The 19343-nt window shown below is 49.0% G+C and overlaps 1 protein-coding gene across 1 annotated transcript in view; it reads left to right on the forward strand.

Annotated features, from left to right (window-relative positions):
* Window positions 1-652: 652 nt before the first annotated feature.
* Window positions 653-19343, forward strand: part of Twist2 (twist family bHLH transcription factor 2) — a 48304-nt gene continuing 29613 nt past the window's right edge. The window contains exon 1 of the mRNA XM_036173620.1: window positions 653-1336. Within this exon, the coding sequence (XP_036029513.1) occupies window positions 819-1301 (483 nt within the window). The 5' untranslated portion in view covers window positions 653-818 and the 3' untranslated portion in view covers window positions 1302-1336. The remainder of the gene's footprint in view (window positions 1337-19343) is intronic.

Below are 19343 nucleotides of genomic sequence, written 5' to 3' on the forward strand. Positions count from 1 at the left end.
AAGGTTCTGAAAAGGTGTCCACACCGAAGTTCCCCCAAAAAATCGAAATTAAACAGGGGTCCCCAACTCGCATTCTGGTTGGAGCGGGGCGGCGTCTCTATGGATCCTAGAGATGAGATCGTAGGAGTGGATGGACATCTCTGCCAGCACGCGAGTATCTGCCCTGCCAGGGGTCGTGGCTGTCTGCCTGCATAGCTCCACTCACAGCGGGCAGGATCGCGTTGCTGGCGGTGAGACCTCACCGCGCGCCCCAAGAGGCTCCCAGCTGCGTCCTTGGCCCATGGAGCACATCTGGGCTTGGACTCGCCTCCTGCACCCCTCGTGGAGATCCCTGAACCCCGGCAGGGCCAAATCTGCTCCACGAGGCTCAGACAAAGCCAGGCCCGGTTAAGCCTAGAGTCGTTGATTAGCGGCCCGCGCCTTAGGTAGGAGCGCAGACTGCACGCGCGGACCCGGCCTCCGAGATGCCGGCCACAGTTAGGGCCGAAAAAGAGAAGACAAAACTGAAAGTGCCGCCCCCCCCCTCGGGGATGAGGGGGGGGGCGGCCGGCGAAGGCCCCAGAACTTGTCCTGCCCCTGGCCACCGTGGCCAATCAGCGCGCCGCCCTCGCTCATGACAGCTATTTAGCAACCCAGCCGGGATAGAGTTTCCAAAAAAGTTAGAATAACTTCCTCTCCCGGAGACCTCGGTTTTGCACAAGCCGGCCTCGAAATCAGAGACTTTGCAAGCGACCCAGGAGCCTGCGCTCCGCAGCCGCGGGCTTGGCCAGCGGCGTGCGCTCGGCGCCCCCCAGCCCCACGCGCGCCGGGCGGGCGCCATGGAGGAGGGCTCCAGCTCGCCGGTGTCCCCCGTGGACAGTCTGGGCACCAGCGAGGAAGAGCTGGAGCGGCAGCCCAAGCGCTTCGGCCGGAAGCGGCGCTACAGCAAGAAGTCGAGTGAAGATGGCAGCCCGACCCCGGGCAAGCGCGGCAAGAAAGGCAGTCCGAGCGCTCAGTCCTTCGAGGAGCTGCAGAGCCAGCGCATCCTGGCCAACGTGCGCGAGCGCCAGCGCACCCAGTCGCTCAACGAGGCCTTCGCCGCGCTTCGCAAGATCATCCCCACGCTCCCCTCTGACAAGCTCAGCAAGATCCAGACGCTCAAGCTGGCTGCCAGGTACATAGACTTCCTCTACCAGGTCCTGCAGAGCGACGAGATGGACAATAAGATGACCAGCTGCAGCTACGTGGCTCACGAGCGTCTCAGCTACGCCTTCTCCGTCTGGCGCATGGAGGGAGCGTGGTCCATGTCCGCCTCCCACTAGCGCCGCGCCACCCACCTCCGGACCGGCACGCCAGGGTAGGTGCTGCGTGAGACGGGCACCCACAACGCACGGGTGGGAGGGCGGGCGGGCCAGAGCATCCCTCCTCCTCGTCGAGATCCCTCAGGCCACCGCACTGGGATGGGGTTTCTCCACCCTGCAAGGATTGGCGGGAGATGGGAAAACTCCCTTGTCCCAGGGGCACCCCCGAGGCCTTTTGCCACGGGCATCAGTTAGGAACCCTCTGTCCAGTGGCTCCTAAGCAAGGTCTGAATACACTTCTTGGACAAATGGTCACACTTTTCATCTTGGTGGATGGGTGTCTGTGGGTGACCCTGTGGGGAGCGGCTGTCAAAACGTCTTCTTTAGGCCATCAGAGGCTGGGAGATGCTATGCCCGCTGGGTTCACGCTCATTCTGCGGAGCCACAGAGCCCACGCGTGGCGCAGACAATCAGCTCTTTCTGACTGCAGTCCGCGCCTTGGATGCCAGAGCGTTTGAGCTCTAGCCCGCTCAGTAGGTACTGTGATGCAGGCCGGTGGCGCCGCGGGAGTTTACCTGGGAAGGCAGAGAGGTTTCAGTCCTGCGCTGGGGATTCAGGGTCACAGCCTTGTGCAGCAGATCGCTGGGCGCCAGAAGCGCAGGAGACCCCAGGCACCCAGGCCAGGGTGGATGCAGGGCTTGTAGCTGCTGGCTGCAGGGCAGACAGGTGGATCTTATCTAGAGTTGGGTGCCTAGCTTACCAGCCTTGAACTTGGAAAGACACAGAGGGGTACCGCCCAAGAGATCCAGTCGGGGTAACAGGTCTGAGCATAGGTTGGGAGTGAAGAAGCAGTGTATGCTGGGCCCTGCCTGAGGAGAAGGCACCTGGACACCGTTGATCCCTGGAAGGTGTGTTTCTCTCTAAAAGAGCATTTAGGACGTCCTGCATCCGCGGCTTTGCAGATTGTTTAGGCAGACCCAGAGTCAATGTCTTCTAGGCAAGATTGAGGGCTCCACTCTTTGGAGGCCTTGTTGTGTTCTTTTGAGGGAGAGTGGTGTAGAAAATCCTTCCTATTTAATTTCCCTTAGTTTTTCACACATCTTGTGAAGTTTCTTTTAAATGAAAGTCTCCACTTTACACAGAAGGAATTTAGATTAATCAAGATCAGCATGGCCACCCATTGTCCTAAACATCTATTTCTATTTTTATCATTTTATAATATCTTGAAAGTTTCTGTTCTGACTACAAAACACTGGTCTCATACAATGGGTTTTCTTTTCCTTTCTTTCTTTCTTTCTTTCTTTCTTTCTTTCTTTCTTTCTTCCTATCACTGAAAATTGTTTTGATGAAATAAACCCCCAGAATAATGACCATTTTATAGTTGTTAAGAAGAGCTTTTAACAGAGTCACTTGTGGGAATCTTCCCCTGTGTTTGTCAAAAACAGATGGGAATTGTCTCTATCACGTATTTCTCTAAGAAAGAAAGTTTGGGTTGGCCAAGTGCTCGAAGCTACAGAGGGATAATACATTAATTCTGGTTTTTGCTGCCTAAATTATGAGTATCCATTAGTTAACTTCCACTCACTCTTCATACCACCACAGTTTACAGCGTGTCTGAGGAAGCAGAGGCAGATGAAATACGCCATCTTCTTATACACACACATAGCATTTGTTTAAGGAAAATGTCAACAAAATTATAGTTAAGATAGCCCTGCAGAAAATTATTGAAAGCCAACACCAGGAGATATTACCCTGATGTAAGAATTTAGTAGGGACATTTAAAATTCATTTTAAGATAATTGCTCTCTTCAAAAACTTTGACTCAATCACATATTGCAATCAAATATGTTTTAAAATCCAAAACGCAGTATCTATAATAAACAAATGAAAAATGTGAAGAGCTTATTTGGACAAAAAGGCCTGAAACGATCAGATAACACTCTGAATTGGAAAGCAAGATACAGTCATGTTTACTTTCATATAATAAAATATAATAGCTAGTCAGGTAAGCTGGTGTCTGCACACACAGAGCACTCTTTCCAAGGAAATGCACCCATGTTTGATACACTGATGCTGGACCTTCCTTGGTCTAATGTATTACCAGTTGTTAAGGAATACCTTTGTGTTCTTGTTCTTAACCCGTTCCTCATAAGGAACATATGTACAATTGTAATTACTTTAGTCTCCTGGAAATGTTGCTAATTGTAATTGGTTATTTCTTTGTAACATTTCCAAGAAACATTAATTATCTGCCTCAGGAGGGGAAAAACCCCTAGACATTTCAGTGGAGTGTATATAATAGTGAAGTGTATATAATTTTAATGTCTATTGTGACATATTTTTACTAACAACACAAAGCCTAAATTGTTCTTGACTGTGGAGAGAAACATAGCCCGGCCCACAAAGTCCAACTTATACTATAGTTTATCCTGACTTTCCTTGGCTGGGTGTTCAAAAACTCAATTAGACTAGGTGTCAGGAGTCTTCCCAGTCAGCGGTACTCAGCTAACTGAAAGAAGTCTCAGAAGAGGCCCTGAGTGTTTGTGAGATGCTGTAGGCCTCTGAGCAGGGTCACTGTCACCTGGCCCAGGACAGGGAAAGGCAGCCATTTCTCATCCACAATTTATTCTGCTGTCTCCATCATGACTGAAAGAGGTATCGTCTCCCATTCTGCTGACTCTGCACGGTTTTCCAACAGATTTTCATCTCAGACCGCTGCACCTTCCTTTCCTTCTTTCCTTTCTGAGCACTTTTGGCTCCATGGACAAAGTGCATGTCCCCCCTCGGCTTCCAGCCCATGTCAGCTTCTCTTCTCCTCTGGAAGCTTGCTCCATGGAGGTGTTTGCTGTATCCGGGTAGTTAGCTAGTCTCCAAAGAAAACTCTTCCTGGAGAGGAACGGAAATGCAAAATCCCAGCGGAGCTTTTGTTTGTGGAGTACACCGGACCAAACAGCTGAGTTACCTGAAGAGCAAGTGAGGTTGTCTTACAGAGTTCCCTACAGTAGGGGCGGGGGGGGGGGGGGGGGGACTTCTAAAGAGCAGCAGCACTTTCCTGCCTCCCATCTGGCTGGCATGGGGGCTGGAAGAGGCTGGAATGGCGTTTTGAGGTCATTTGAAATGTCCTTTACGGAGGTTTTCTGCAAATGCCTCTTTCCAACAGGTTGTAAGCCTGGAAGCATTGTTCGCACTGGCTTCACGCTCCTGTGTCCCGAATAGATGGCACAGATGCGGGGCTAATTTTGCCTGGCAAAGACATCATGAAGTCCACTCTTTGTGCACAGAGCACGATAACTCATAACTGGAGTTTAAATCCAGACTTAAAACAAAACAAAAACAGATATTTTAAGAAGCCAAGTTTAAAGGCTGCACTTTTGTGGCAGGTTTTCAGCTTAATATCTACATCCATCTATTCTCCCTGGTATCTTTAAGAACCCTGTGAGTCGGGTAGGAATGTCTTATGTTTGTTTCTTTTCTTGGGAAAGCAGAAGCATGCTACAGAAAGCAAGTGAACACAAAGCTCTGAGTTCACAAAGGAGGCTGTAAAATTCAAAGAGACAATAAGTTACTGTAGCCAAGAGAAGGGGCCATGATCACGGAAGGGAGAGGAGGGAAGAAACTCACACACGTCTGTTTTCAAAAGCCAAGATAGAAACTCAAAAGTCAGAAACTGCTTCCAAAGACATTGTGCATGGCCATCAGAGCCTACACATGTGATAAAACTACAAGGCACTGAACACACACACACACACACACACACACACACACACACAACACACACACACCACATGCACATGCAGGAATAAAATGATAACGCCTGAAGGTCTAGGGACTATGAAGTTTTTGAGTTTGGGAAGGTGCCATCCTCAGGAGAAATGAGTAAGATCACAGAACCTTCTGAAAAATTAAAGTTATCTAAAAGTTAAACATTTTAAAGTATTTATTGGTATATAAACATTTTCCAAGCAATGGGTTTCATGAAGACACGTTCTTTCAAGCATACCATATCTTTGATCATATTCATCACCAGTAGCCCCGCTTTTCCCAATTTTCCTTCCCAGTAAAAAAAAAAAAAATTAAACATATTCTATAAGAAATAATCTCTGCATTTAAATGGGTCAGTTTCATAAGGAATTACTATGTTTTATCTCTGAGTAATAAACTAAAAATCTACACAAACATCTACATTTTCCTTGTTTGTGTTATTGTATGTCTATAGAACTTGAGGTCTTGATACAGTTTCAGTATATAACTAATTAGAAGATCCCAAGCAGAGAGTGATGTCCCAGAAATGTAAAAGCAAACATTAATTCCAACAGGAGTTGATTTCCAGACTAGTAGAGAAAGCACTTTGCAAATAGATTTGTGGACAGTTTTGTCTGAAAGGGGCATGTATCTACTTCTGAGGATGCTAAGATTATATGGGCTCATCATTATATTCATCAAAATAAAATTCTAAAGAATGATTTAGAGTGATTCACCAAGTAATGTAAAGATTCAAGTTTCAGAGGTTTGTGTGTGTGTGTGTGTGTGTGTGTGTGTGTGTGTGTGTGTGTGTGAGAGAGAGAGAGAGAGAGAGAGAGATACAGACAGACAGACAGAGACAGAGACATGGAATGAGCTCTTAAATCATGAACTTTGTCTTGAAAATACATTTCGTATCCATTCTGCAGCAAGCCTTCCAATGTGATTTAGCTGTGTTAAACAGCCTTAATTGAGTGTTTATTTGGAATGAGAATGTGATGTTAAGGCTGTAATTTTCATGCTGGTGTAAACTGAGGCACAGTGGAATTCCCTCTCACCGCCCCCCCCCCCCATGATTACCAGTGGTTGTCACATCAAAGGGAACTTTGGATCTGAAGCTGGAGAGGCTACCATGTGACTTTACTTCAACATGAAGGAAACCTTCAATGCTCCTTAAAAACAGTTATTCTGAGTGTTTGAGCAGCGTGGAATGTTTTTGTTATTGCTCCCTAACTCTTGCTCAGAATCTTGTCAGGTCCTGTGACTATGAGCAGGAGAGGACAGGGCTGAGAACCCCAGGTATTGGGTCTACGGAGCCTCTCAGAGCTCAGCCTCCTCTCCTCCAGTGTTTCCCTTCATCATGTGACCAAGGGAAGATGGGGACAACCCAGCCACTGCCTCTTCAGAACTGTGACTTCACTTCTGGGATCTCAGGAGAAGCAACTTTGACCTAGCTGAGCCCTCCAATTCTGTGGTTCCGTTTTCTGCCACTCCCATGAAGGATGGGGTGGAACTCTGAGTTCGATACCAGGCAGTGATTCTAAAATCCCCAGTCTAGTTCACGTTCTACCTAAAGAGCGTGCCCGTCAACAGCACATTTTGGGGAAGATGTTCTGGAAGGGGCATCTGTGTTTCTGCTTATCTGGGTTGTAACTGGGAGGGTGGATTTGGAGGCAACCTCGACTTTCTGTAACTCTCTTCCAGGCTCAGAAAGAAGGAAGGTCCACACTCTCCCTGTGAACCATTTCCCTTTGTTCTACAGACAAATGCCAACCAGCCCTACTTCCTTCTTTTATGTATCTTTTCATATAATTTTATTTTTACTTTGTGTGTGTGGATGATTTACTTACATGTATGTCTGTGTACCACATGTGTGCCCTGGTGCCTGTGGAGGACAAAAGAGGGCATTAGGTCCCCTGGAGCAAGAGTTACAAATGGTTGTGAACCACCATATGAGTGCTGGGAATCAAACCTGGGTCCTCTGGAAGAGCAGCCAGTGCGCTTAACTCCTGAGCATCTCTCCAGCACCCCCCTACCCAGCTTTTCTGTGACCCCTGTTCAGAAGGTCCCAGAGAGTCTTGCTTGCTTGGACAGCAGGAAGGGGCTGACTTGTAAAATCAACAGACTCCAGAGAAGAAGCGTAGCCTGAATCTGATAAACTGGTGCTCTGCTGCCTGGAGGGCGCCTTCATGTGCTCCACTCAGAGTTAACACTCCCTGAGCGGAAATACCAGCAGCCAGCATTGTCTTTCCATCACATCTAGAGACGAATACTCCAGTCATCCCTCTCAGGTCTGTGAGTGGACTGATTTCGTTGGGTGTGCTAAGAGATCAGAAGTCAATAGCCAGTTGCCTCCCCTGCAAGATAAGAGTGTCCATGGTCTTTCTCAGACTTCACCCCAGGGGTTAAGAGGGGCGCCCCTAGTGAATCAGGCCAGGTCACTGGCAGGCTTGGCAAACTCTACATGGACTGGGGTGCTTTCCAGCAACTTTCGCAAACTTTAAAACTTTAAATCTTATTCTTAAAGAGAGTGCTTGCCTTGATAAATAAAAAACGCTGTTACTATTTCTGTAAAAAACAAAACAAAAAAAAAAAAAAAAAACAAATGTCTGCAAAGTGGGAGAGAAAGGAGCGGAGAAAGGCATTTTTTTAAATTGAGCATCAGCGTGCCTCTATTGATATGCTTGGGGTTAATATATGAATGGCATCTTATTTGGGGATTGCTTTTCCTGAAATCAATTAGTTCTGAATCACAGACTGCATGTAAACTGACTTTTAACTATTACAAAAGGGCTCTCCTCGTCAAATGGATCTGCCTTTGCTGCACATGTAGCTAGGAACCTTCTAGTGAAGGATCTGGCTACTGAGTCTCTCTGCCTAGTGAGCTGTCCTTCCCCTGGAAATTCTGCCCTTCCTTCTCTGACCCAGTGCGCTGGTTGACTCTTTAGTTAGGATGTCGACTTTGAAAAAAAAAAATGATTTCCTGAGGTCGGAGTGAGGTTTCCCACCTAAAGGCAATAGAGGAATATCACAAAGTCTGACCTTAGGTTTCCCAGAGTGACAAGGTCATGTTGGAGGGGCAAATACACCCTCTGTAAGGATCCTGTCATTCCAGAGTCCTGGGAATTCCATGCAGTGTGAACTGTCGCCCAGATCCCCAGACCCACATGTGTGTTTGGAGACCCCTCTCCTTAGCTGATAGCTGTTCTTGTTTTCTAGATTCTTTTTCTAACTAGTAAAATAAAAATACCCTCAATCAGAAATCTATATCTGTGTCCAAGAGTCTGTTAATGTCCTAGTTTGTGGATTTTTCTCTTCCAAACTTTTTCTCTTATCGAACCCCAAACTGCATAGGGGACCAGATGTGTCCCTACCTGAGGGTGTGGCAGAACAGGTAACTCCCTCAAGTAGAGCTGAGAGAGTTATGGGGTTGATCTCTACTATGCATCCAAGGGCACGCCCATGCCATGTGAGCAAGCTGGGACTGTAAAGGCAGCGTGGACTTTGGGGGTGTTTCTCCAGATGACAAATTACTGCCGATTCCTGAGCTCCTCTTTGAACCATCTCCTTAGTGTCCTCTAAAGAGCCCGTGGATTCAGAGTCATCCTCTTCATCCTTCTGCTCGTCTCAGATACTGGCCTTACGTCCCAGCATCTCTGTGTGTTTTATACTTTAAAAGTGGGCAGTTCTGTGTCATTTCAGCATGGAACAATTTCACTTGGTCATGTGTCCAGAGAACCTCGTGTACATTTGTGTGTGCCATCTATGATTGGTAATAGGACAAAGCCCTCTTACCCAAGAAGGACAAAGTAGTGAAGAAAACTGAGATATAAACAGGAAGAATGCTCAGGATTAGTGAGATGGACACAGTTGGGAGCGGTGTAAGGAAGCAGATGACTTGGAAGTGCGGGCTCCCCCTGCACTGCTCCCCAAGTGCCTCATCTTTTCAGCCCAGAATTCCTCAGAGCAGCAGTTCTCAATCTGTGGGTCATGACCCCTGGGGGAGGTGTCAAATGACCCTTTCATGGGTATCAAATATCAGGTATCCTGCATATCACATATTTACATTACGATTTATAACAGTAGCTAAATTACTTTGTGTGAAGTTGTGATGTAGCAAGGAAAATAATTTTATGGTCGCGGGCCACCACAGCATGAGGAACTGCATTAAAGGGTCAGCTAGGGGCGGGGAGGTAATGCCTTTAATCCCAGCACTCTGGAGGCAGAGCCAAGTGGATCTCTGTGAGTTCAAAGCCAACCTGGTCTACAAAGCGAGATCCACCAAAACTACAGAGAGAAACCCTGTCTCGAAAAACAAAAACAAAACAAAAAAAAGGCAAGCATTAGGAAGGTTGAGAACCACTGAGATTCAGGAGACAGAGATCTATCAGAATCAGCTTGCCCGTGCCCCACCTGCCTTCCTAGAACAATAGAACTGCAATGCCTCAGCAGTCCCATGGACCCAGGTTGGCCCAGGATAGAACACACCACAAGGCCCAGAGCCTTGGCCTTCTGTTGGTTCTCAGACATCAGCACCGCTCTGTGAAGGGAATCAGAAACACTACAGTAGTGGTCCTGCTTTTGAGACCCCTGCCAAGACCAGAGGCCTTGAGATGCTGGGGAAAGCAGAAGTCCTCAGGTCAGGAGTCAGGATCCTGGGAAGGAGGCTTGAGTGTCCAGGCCACAAAAGGACCCTTTCCAGACAGGGGAGGCAGAGAGAGAAAGGCCCCTGAGGGCTGTGTGCAAAGAGCTGTCCCACTATCCCGGCATCTGGAGGGCTTCGAAGCCTTGGGGAGACAGTGTCCCTCTCTCAGTGTGAGCCCAGCACCACAGCCTCTGCAGAGCTAATGAGCGGAAGTGGGAAGCGGTGATTCAGTTGACTGTCCTTTCCCGGATTTAATGACTGTAGGTACAGTTCCGTGGTCGGCGATGCTTCAAAAGTCACTGTGCATTTGAGGGCAGCCTGTAGAGGCGATCCTGCCAGGTGCCACCGAGGCTCAGAGAAAACGGAACCAGACCACCCAGGAGAGCAAGCCTCCTCCTGAGCAGCATGACTCTGGTGATGACGGAAGGTGCCAGGACAGGCTGGTCTACAGTCTGAGTCTCGGATGCCGTACAGCTAGCTCCCTGTGTTTACAGCGAGTATTGTTTCATGTCAATTACATAGTTTCACTTTTTCTGCCCAGAGAGAGGGAAAGGGCAAGCAGAAGACAAAGAAGCACTTGGTGTGTGTCTGTCCCTGAGTGCCGCCTGTGTGGTGCTTGCCACCGAGTGCAGCCTTCCGGAATGGCTTCTGGGAATCGCTTCTGGGGATGGCTAAATGCTTGCGGCTGGGTGTGAGCGGTGTGGCTCCACACAATGGATTTTGCAATTAATTTAGGTCATTGTTTTCAGAATAAATCACATGTGACTCTTTCCCTTCAGAAACTTCTGACGTGGTATTTTTCTAATTTGGGAACTTTTAATTAGACAGAAACCAAAGCCCGTTGCCTTATGTAGGAAGCAAGCTGGTTCCCTGGGAGCCTTCTTAGGCAAAACCCACTGCCTTGTGTCTGACGGATGGTCTAGAATGAGACACCCAAACTCAGGCATAGAGTGGGGGACACTTTCCTGCTCTCAGGTCTGCAGTTTTCTGAGGTGGTGTGTGGTAGTGGTGGTGGGAGGAGTGACTCTCTGGGCCTCAGTTTCCCCATCTGTAAAATGGTGGGCATTTCTAATAGCCTTCCAACTACCAAAAACTGCCAATCTGGTCTAGCAGCTCCATCACATATACATAACCTGGAGCCTTGAAAACAGGTGTGTCCACGGAAACCTGTGTATGTGTAGAGATGTTCACAACAGTTGGAAGTCAGGAACAGCACATGTGTCTATCAGCTCAGGAAGGGATGGAAATACGCATTCCACCTAGACACAGGAAGAGAGAGAGGCCAGACCCACAGACCGCTAGGGTCGGTCTTGAAAACATATGAAGCTGGACAAGTGGATTGAAAAAGGCCACACCTGTACAACTCCATTTCTATAAAATGTATATAAAGGCAGGAAGCTGACTACAGCCTGGTGGGGCTGAAGTGGCATGGCTGCTAACAGGTGTGGGATTTCTGCACCTAGTGAGGAAAATGTTCTGGAATGTTCTAGTGATGGTGTTTCTGCAACAGGAATGCATTTGATCCTACAGTTGTGTATTGGTGAAATTATTAAGGCCACTCCACGTAGTTAAAAGGGAGGTTTATTTTGTGGGGTACTTACAAATGAAGGGGTAGGTTACAGGGTCTGGCAAGGGTATCGTGCAGTCCAGCCGTGTTCTCTGGAGAACTCTGCTCGGTCTACCTCCAGCGTCCAGAGTCCGGGAACCAAGAGCGTGACCCCTTCCCGATCCTTGGTCTTTCGTTTCCTCCTCTGCCCTGCCTTGTGGGCATATATAAAAAAAGGGGGGGGGAGTGCTGTGGATATCGCTCTGTGTAAATAAAGTTCTGATTGGCCAGTGGCCAGGCAGGAAGTATAGGCAGGACAAGAGAGAAGAGAATTCTGGGAAGTAAAAGGCTGGAGGGAGACACCGCCAGCCACCGCCATGAGAAACAACATGTAAAGACACTGGTAAGCCACACGCCATGTGGCAAAGTATAGATTAACAAAAATGGGTTAATTAAAGATAAAAGAAGTAGATAACAAGCAGCCTGCCACAGCCATACAGTTTATAAGCAATATAAGTTTCTGTGTGTTTACTTGGTTGGGTCTGAGCGACTGTGGGACTGGCGGGTAAGAGAGATTTGTCCTGACTGTGGGCCAGGCAGGAATACTCTAACTACAGTTGTGGAATATTTAAATCACAGATTTTATATTCTGCATATTTCGCTGTGCCCCGACTCCCACTTCATAAATGCTGATAGCATGCTCTTGTTTTTCCTGACAGAAATAAGGTGACTTCTCAGTTCTCACAGCTCTCAAAGCCTGACTGACCTCTTGAACTCTGAGGGATGGGGTAGAGATGAGCAAATGTGTGGGCCACCCACTTGACAAGGGCAGGGGACATTTTGCGGGTTGGTAATGGGGTGACAGGGGCAGACCCACCTGGACTAGTCTGTTCACCTGCAGAGAATCCCACTTCAGGCTGGTGTAGAGATCCAGAGACCCTCCGGGCGTTGGTGCCAACAGCAAGGATGTGAGATTCCCTACTTGCCTTCCGGGTAGATGCTGTCCCCAGAAAGGAGGGACCAGGAAGGTGGCGTCATGTCACTCAAGGTGATTAGATTAGGTTTTTGCTTCTTTCTCACCTTTCCATTTCTTTCCTCCCAGGTGGGTTAACTCTGCTGTGTTCCAAATGTGTCCCCGAGACACTGTCACGGCCAGCCAGCCAAGAAGAACAGGCAGGAGGGCTCTGTATTTTTGTAGGCAGGGTCCAGTCCTATTCCTTTTATTATAATAAAAATTATATTTACCATTTATTTATTTATCTAGCTACCTATCATCTAGCTATCTGTCTTTCTGTCTGTCTGCCTGTCTGTCTACCTACCTATCATCTACCCATCTACTGTGAGAGGGAGCCACAGCGCATGTGTGGAGGTCAAGGGACAACTTGTGGCTGTTGGCTCTCTTCTTTCATCATGTGGGCTCTGGAGACTGAACCCAGGTTCTCAGTCATGATGGACAGCACCCTTACCCCTGGGCCACCTCACGGGTCTGCACCCTGTTTCTTTATGAAAGCCATCACTTTGGTGGTCCCACTTGGTGGGAGCGTGCGCTCTAGTGCCGAGATGTTGGTAGAAACCCAGACACATGCTGCCCTAGCGTCGTCTGGATTTTGAGAATCTGGGGAAAAAGACTTTCTGCACATCCCCAGAAAGCTGCCAACACACAAACAAACCCACTTAGTGTGATGCTGCTCTTCATTCCTCCCTGCTCCCCCCCACCCAGAGAGAGGAGAGAGAGAGAGAGAGAGAGAGAGAGAGAGAGAGAGAGAGAGAGAGAGAGAGAGATTCCAAAAGTGTGGGTGGAAACAGAAGGAACAGTCTGAGACCCTGGTTAAGTTATTATGTCGTCTTGACGAGAGAACCAAGTCATTGTATAACACGGACACTGTATGGTCCTGTAGCCCCTCTCTTCCTGCCCCAAGTGGGCTCCCCTGCATCTGTGGGGCTCTGAACTACAGGGGATACTCTTGCCTGCACAGGCAGCACACTTGTTTTCTTAGGGACGCTGCCCATTTCTCTACCCACTTGAGCTTTTTAGTCACTCAGCAGAGACTGCCATGCCCATCCCTACGCACATGTGTCTATGTGACATTGCTTGCCTCCTGTGGATTTCAGAGATGTCCTGCAGGTGGCATGAGCCAGGTCAGCACGCCTGGACTTATAATACTTCCTTCTGCCTTGTCCCAGGACCTCACTATCCCCAAGCTGAGGGCTGATGGGAAATCACTCACTCAGTCAGCTTCTCCCTCAGCACATCTGTGCCTGAGAAATGATAACAAAGCCAGACTTCTGGTGAGTCCCCACAGGGCACATGGATTTTGTCTTATGGCTGCATCCAATAGGGATAGTTACCTGCCACATTATAGACAGAGACAGCTGGGACTTTAAAGCCACTGTCCTCTAAGACCCCACAGTGACTATTCAGGGCCCCTCTGATTTCCACTTCCTCTAGCTGTCCATCCTAAGTGTAGAAGGACAGGTCCCAAAGAGTGACTTCCACCTAACCAAACCTTAGCCTTCTATAGGCTGGAAACTATGCCAATCACATTTAAAACACACCAGAAAGAAAGCTCTATCCGACATTTCATATCCACAGAGGTCCTCAGATGGCTGTGAGGAAAAGCTGCCAGGAAGACAGAAGATGTTTCCTCAGCATTCCTGTTCAGCAACATCCCCTCTGGCCTACTTTACAATTGGTCCATATTCCTACTAGACTTTGAACACACTATGGTGACTTAGAAAATATTAGCAAAATTTTGCATTCACAATAGTTTAAAAAAAAAAACTAGGAAAAGTGAAATTTCAATGATAATTCTAGAAATCCTAAATAAAATAGGCAGATGTTATGGTCCATTAGGATGAAAAATTATGATCATCCTCAGAATTGAGGAAAATGGGGGTGGGCCTTGTTCCCCATGCCTGCCCTGGGAAATAGCTCATGCACTTTGCCTAAGAAGAGTGAGGTTTGTTAAGTTGGGAATATCTGTTTTCAAAGCACTTTCTGGGCTACCCACGCCACCACTTTTGCACACCCCTTAACAGTGCTGGGGGTAGAAGTCGGGGCCTTGGAGTGCTAGGCAGGTGTTCCACCCTTGGGCCACACTCAAGCTGGAACACCCTTCCAACTAGCAATTCTGCTTCTAGGAAGGCTTCTAAGTCTGTGCTTCTCAACCTGTGGGTCTTGACCCCTTTGGGGGTAGCATATCAGGTATCCTGCATGTCAGATATTTACAACTCGTAACAGTAGCAAAATTACAGTTATGAAGTAACAATGAAATAATTGTATGGTTGAGGGCTCACCACAACATGAGAAACTGTATTAAAGAGTCACAGCATTGGGAAGATTGAGAACCACTGTTCCAAGTGAATAATGGCGTGTTTGCCTAACAAAAGAAGTTCATACAGATTTTCTCTCATTGGTGAGAAGTTTTGAGCTGTCCTGAATATAGTCCAGCTACACATCAGGACTCTCCACACCCACTCAAGAGACTTGTGTTATAAGAGGATGCCAGAGAGTATGAAGGGATGTTCACAGGATGGAGATCATGCAATCCCAGACTGAAAACTCTAAGTACGACCAGGTCAGAGAACTGTTCTCCAGGGAGAGCTGCCAGAGTGGGGGGTCACTGGACAGGTACCCGAGGGGACATCTCCCCTTCCTCCTAACTGCTTTTCCTCACAGCTGACTCCCCTGTCTGCCAGGACACAGCTGAAGCCCCTGATACCTGCAGATGATATGAGACTGTGTGCCCACTGCTTTCTCCTACCCACAGCACCATAGTTTTTAATTCATAAATTAGACACAGTGGGAACGTAATAATAATCAATAACAAACACAGAGCTTTTTAAAACCACACAATGCAGTCATGTGAAGCACCACCTCCCATCTTCATTTCATTGTACTATACAGCCTTGGGCTGTAATTCACTGAAATAGCAGACGCGGACAACCATGTTTTATAAATGGCCAGCTGATGCCTTGTATGGCTTTTGCTGTCTGCGAGCACAGACCCAGAGTTGGCCAGCAATTCTTAAAGACGGAGGATGCCCACCAGCACCTGTTCCGACAGAACCATGCTTCTCCGCCCACCTCTGTGAAACGGTGCCTTCACCATGCTGTCTTAGGGTCCCTCCTCAGGGGATGGGTTCTCACTAGAACTTTCTCTCAGCATCCTCTCTGCATCCTACTGAAGTGGTCCAGGAAGGTGGCTCAGTGATGGAGCACTGGCCCAGCATGCTGCAGGCCTTGGATTTGATTCTTAGCACTACACCAAAACCCAGAAAATGGCCTTTTGAGGGATACTGTCAGGTTTCCCTCAATCCATGGACGACCCCGTCTGTGTTCTCATACAATGACTGTTTGGTTTATCTGGTGCATTCCTCTGGAATGCATCAGCTAGGCTGCCTTAGGTCAACAGCATAGCACACAGAGTCCCCTTGACCATAGAGACTGCAGTTTTGACTATGAGGTTGCACCTTGAACTCCATCCGCCAGGGCTGTCTGCCACTAGGTCCATGACTGGTCCTCAGCTGTAGGACAAAGATCCCATGATCCCTAAATGCTCCTCTCCCTGCTGGCAAACTGACCTCAGAACTCTGGTCCCTTTCTGTATTCTCTATTGTTCTGTGTGCATTGGAGGGTACACTAATCACGGCAGATTGTGGAAGCTAGCAGAAAACAAGAAAGAAACAAACACACCTAAGTGAACTCACTGGCTACTTCCCTGAGCCGTGCTGAGAAGAATGTTCTAAAGCCAGCTCAGTCCTGGGAGCAGGAAGGAAGTCACTCACCTGGAGGCGATGGTATTGCCATTCCATGGGGTAAACAGTTAGGCACCCAGCACCCAGGTCCCAGCCTGCTGCTCTGGGTGGCTCGTGCTTAGGACCTAGGAGAGCTGGTAACACCATGTGGACTTAGCTTCTGACTTGGGGCCCCCTGGATGCCCCTTTCCCTGGGGCCTGTTCTCTGCAGCACCTTCATAGAATGAAGCATCAGCTCAGCCTTCCTCGGGGGCTGAATCTTAGGTCCCCTTTTGGAGTCCTAGTCTTAATCTGATTTTTGTTATTCCTGTTTTCTTTCACACATTTGACGCATACTTCTGGCAAATTCTAGGACCACACTTGCCAGATGACCAAATCTTTTTCAGAGTAATGACTGACATTTTTGTGAGTTTCCATCAGCAAGGCGGGAAGTGGCCAGAGGTGAGGGGCAAGCTCTCCCACGCTCAGACCCTCTTTGCAGTGCTCTCCACCATAAATATGCCAAGCTCCCATAGGCCTGCACCTTGGTCCTTGATTCAAACCGAGGATTCCTTTTGTAGAGACCTCAAGAAAGCCAGAAGTTAATGGCTGGGGTCATTCCCCTGCAGGGGCCTCCTCCATGAATCAGAGCCCTGGGAGCAGGGTGACTCAGAGCAGAGCTGTGTCTCCTGGCTGTGTGAATAAACGAAGCAGGAAAGTCTGACTGATCCCTGGGGTACAGGGTGGGAAGTGGCTCCTAGCTCTAAGGACGCTCCACCCAGCCCAAAAGCCAGGTCACCCTGAGGAAGGGAGATCAGGGTGGAAGGCTGGACCTCTCCGGAAGAGAAGCTGAGCAGGGTAGAAACACACCAGTGGGTACTTGGGGACCTGCTGCCCCAGTGGGTAGAGATGTTGTGTATGTGAGGCACTCTGAGGATAAACTACTATAGATTGCTGCTCTGGGGTTATTGATGCCTGGACCACATAGACACATAAGCCACCCCTTCTGCCTGTGCCTTCCCAGGTCCTCTACCTCAACCCTGGGAAGCATTGCCTGCCCATCCCCTTTCCTGAGCACCAAGTACCAGAGTCTGGGATGTGGAATGGGCTTGGGCCTTCCGTCAAGCGAGATCAGAGGCTCTGGAGTCTCCAAGCAAGCAAGGTTCGGAGGACCTGGCTGCAAGGTGGCTGAGAGTCTCCTCTCTTCTATTGCTCCTGGGGACACAGACATCTTGCTCTGCAGAGGCAGAGGGCCAAAGCAGGTGCATCAGCACAGATAGTTTGCACTGTTCTGTAGCTTCTAAGTTCAAAAAGGCCCGAGATGCTGTGCTGTCCTCATTTCACAGACAGGGAAACTGAGGGCCCCAGAAACTGGACCACATCTTCAGGAAGGAGGGGTTCAGTTTGGCTCACCAAGGCTGCAGCCCGTCATGGAAGGGAAGGTGTGGCGGTGAGGACAGGAGGCGGCTGGTCACGTAGTCAGGAAGCAGAGAGACAATGCTGGTGCCCTGCTCCCTTTCTCCTTCTTATTCATTCCCACCACCACCACCACCATCCGGAGACGACTGCCACCCACACTTAGGAGATGTCTTCAACACTCAGTTAAAACTTTATGGTAAAGTCCTCACAAACCAAGAGGTGTGTGTCTCCTAGGTGATTCCAAATCCAGTCAAAATGGCAAGGAAAATGCCAAATGTGACCAAAATGCTCCTCCCGGCTATGGAGTGTTTCCCATTTCCCTGTCTTGTGGTGTTCAAGCAGGGACAGGTGGTCTTCCTGACCCTTGCTGGCTGTTCCTCATGTTGTCTGCCTGTACACAAGCTGATCCGACTCACAATGTTCCTGGGGTAACAGGAGCTATGTGTCCCGCAGGGTGTTTGGCATTACCTGCCAACTGTTGGTTTCTTTACCTCAATCCCCACTGCCCAGCAGTTTAACCAACCAAACAAGCCTTGCCCCGTCTTGCATTGAGCCTGACCTCTCTGTTCGGTGCCCAGTACTCCTGAGAACAGAGTGACAGGGATCTAGACGCTGGTCCCTAAAACACAGCATTTCCGTGGTCTGTGTCTCTCCTGTTGCTTAGCCAAAACACCCCTCTGGTTCTCTCCAGCATCTGCCTCCACCCATGGGGGAGCTCTAGTCATCCCTCCTGGCACTTAATGTAACTGTCTAGGCTGCTTGGCCCCAGAACGCCCTCTAGTGATAGTCCTTAGCCATGACATTCGGTGTGCCTCTGTCAGAGTCATTTGTGAGTCCGTGGCTGGCTGCCTTCCCCAGGCCTAGGCAGAGGGCACAGCACCAAGTGAAACATGGACAGGAAAACATCTGAGGAGTCAGTGGGTGCACAGTGGGGTGCCTGAGACCCACACACAGACTGGACATGTGTGTGTGCTCATGTGAAACTTCACCACTGAGAACTGAAACTGTTGAGGCAGGGTCCTCAGGGTCAGCAGAGACTGTGTGAGGTGGGTGGGAGGGACATGGGCCACAAAAAGCCAAGGGTGGCTTTGGCTGTGGTCCTGGGACCAAACAGAAGGATGTGAGGAAAGTCTGCAGGAGACGAGCCGAAGCTGAGTTCAGCAGCAGCAGCAGCAGACAGTGTCAGAGACCCTGTCTGGAGGAGACTCGGCAAACAAGAGACAAAGGATGGATGCCACAGAGCCAAAGTTACCAAGAAACCCCCAGGCTGAGAAGACAGCTGGCGTTGCCCAGTCACCTTCCTGTCTGTGTGGTGACAACTGGAGAGTCATCCCTGCTGAGACACCAGACCCTGAAGTCTGGGTGTACCCGCCCAGCTGTGGCTTCCTGCACCTGGCTCCTGATCCCTTGAGGGAAAGGCCCCGGGATCTCATCAAGCACAGAAGTCTAAAACAGAGCTCAGGGAGGAACTGACTTTGGAGGCCCCATGCTTCCAATGCTCTCCTGTGAGCTGCTGCCCTACAGTGGCACACCGGGCTCCGTCTAATTCCACAGTCAGGCAGGATTTGGAAAGCAAAGCCTTCAAGCCCGCTCAGTAAGTCCAGAAGCAGAGCAGGGAGTCTCAGCAGAGCAGGGGGTTCAACCCACTGCACTTAGGGGTACAGCCACACTAGCCACCAGCCACCTTCCAAGCTATTTCCCTGGAGACACAGATAGCATTTCCTGGGGTTTGAGGGAGAAGGGTAGGCATGTAGGCAATGCTAGGTGACCGCATCTGTGACAAGCCACAATCTCAGTGTAGCCTTTGCTGACATCACGCCCTAGAATAGTCTATGATAGAGTGAGAAAGTAGGTCTCAAAGGGGTCAGTAGGCATCGGGCGTCCAGGCTACAAACAAGGAGAAAATCAATCATTCTGTATCCCACAGGGTGGTGTTATGACTGGTGTCATCCTAGTGTTTGGGGATGTGTGGGATA

Source organism: Onychomys torridus, chromosome 23 (genome assembly GCF_903995425.1).
Source record: "Onychomys torridus chromosome 23, mOncTor1.1, whole genome shotgun sequence".
Taxonomy (NCBI): domain Eukaryota; kingdom Metazoa; phylum Chordata; class Mammalia; order Rodentia; family Cricetidae; genus Onychomys; species Onychomys torridus.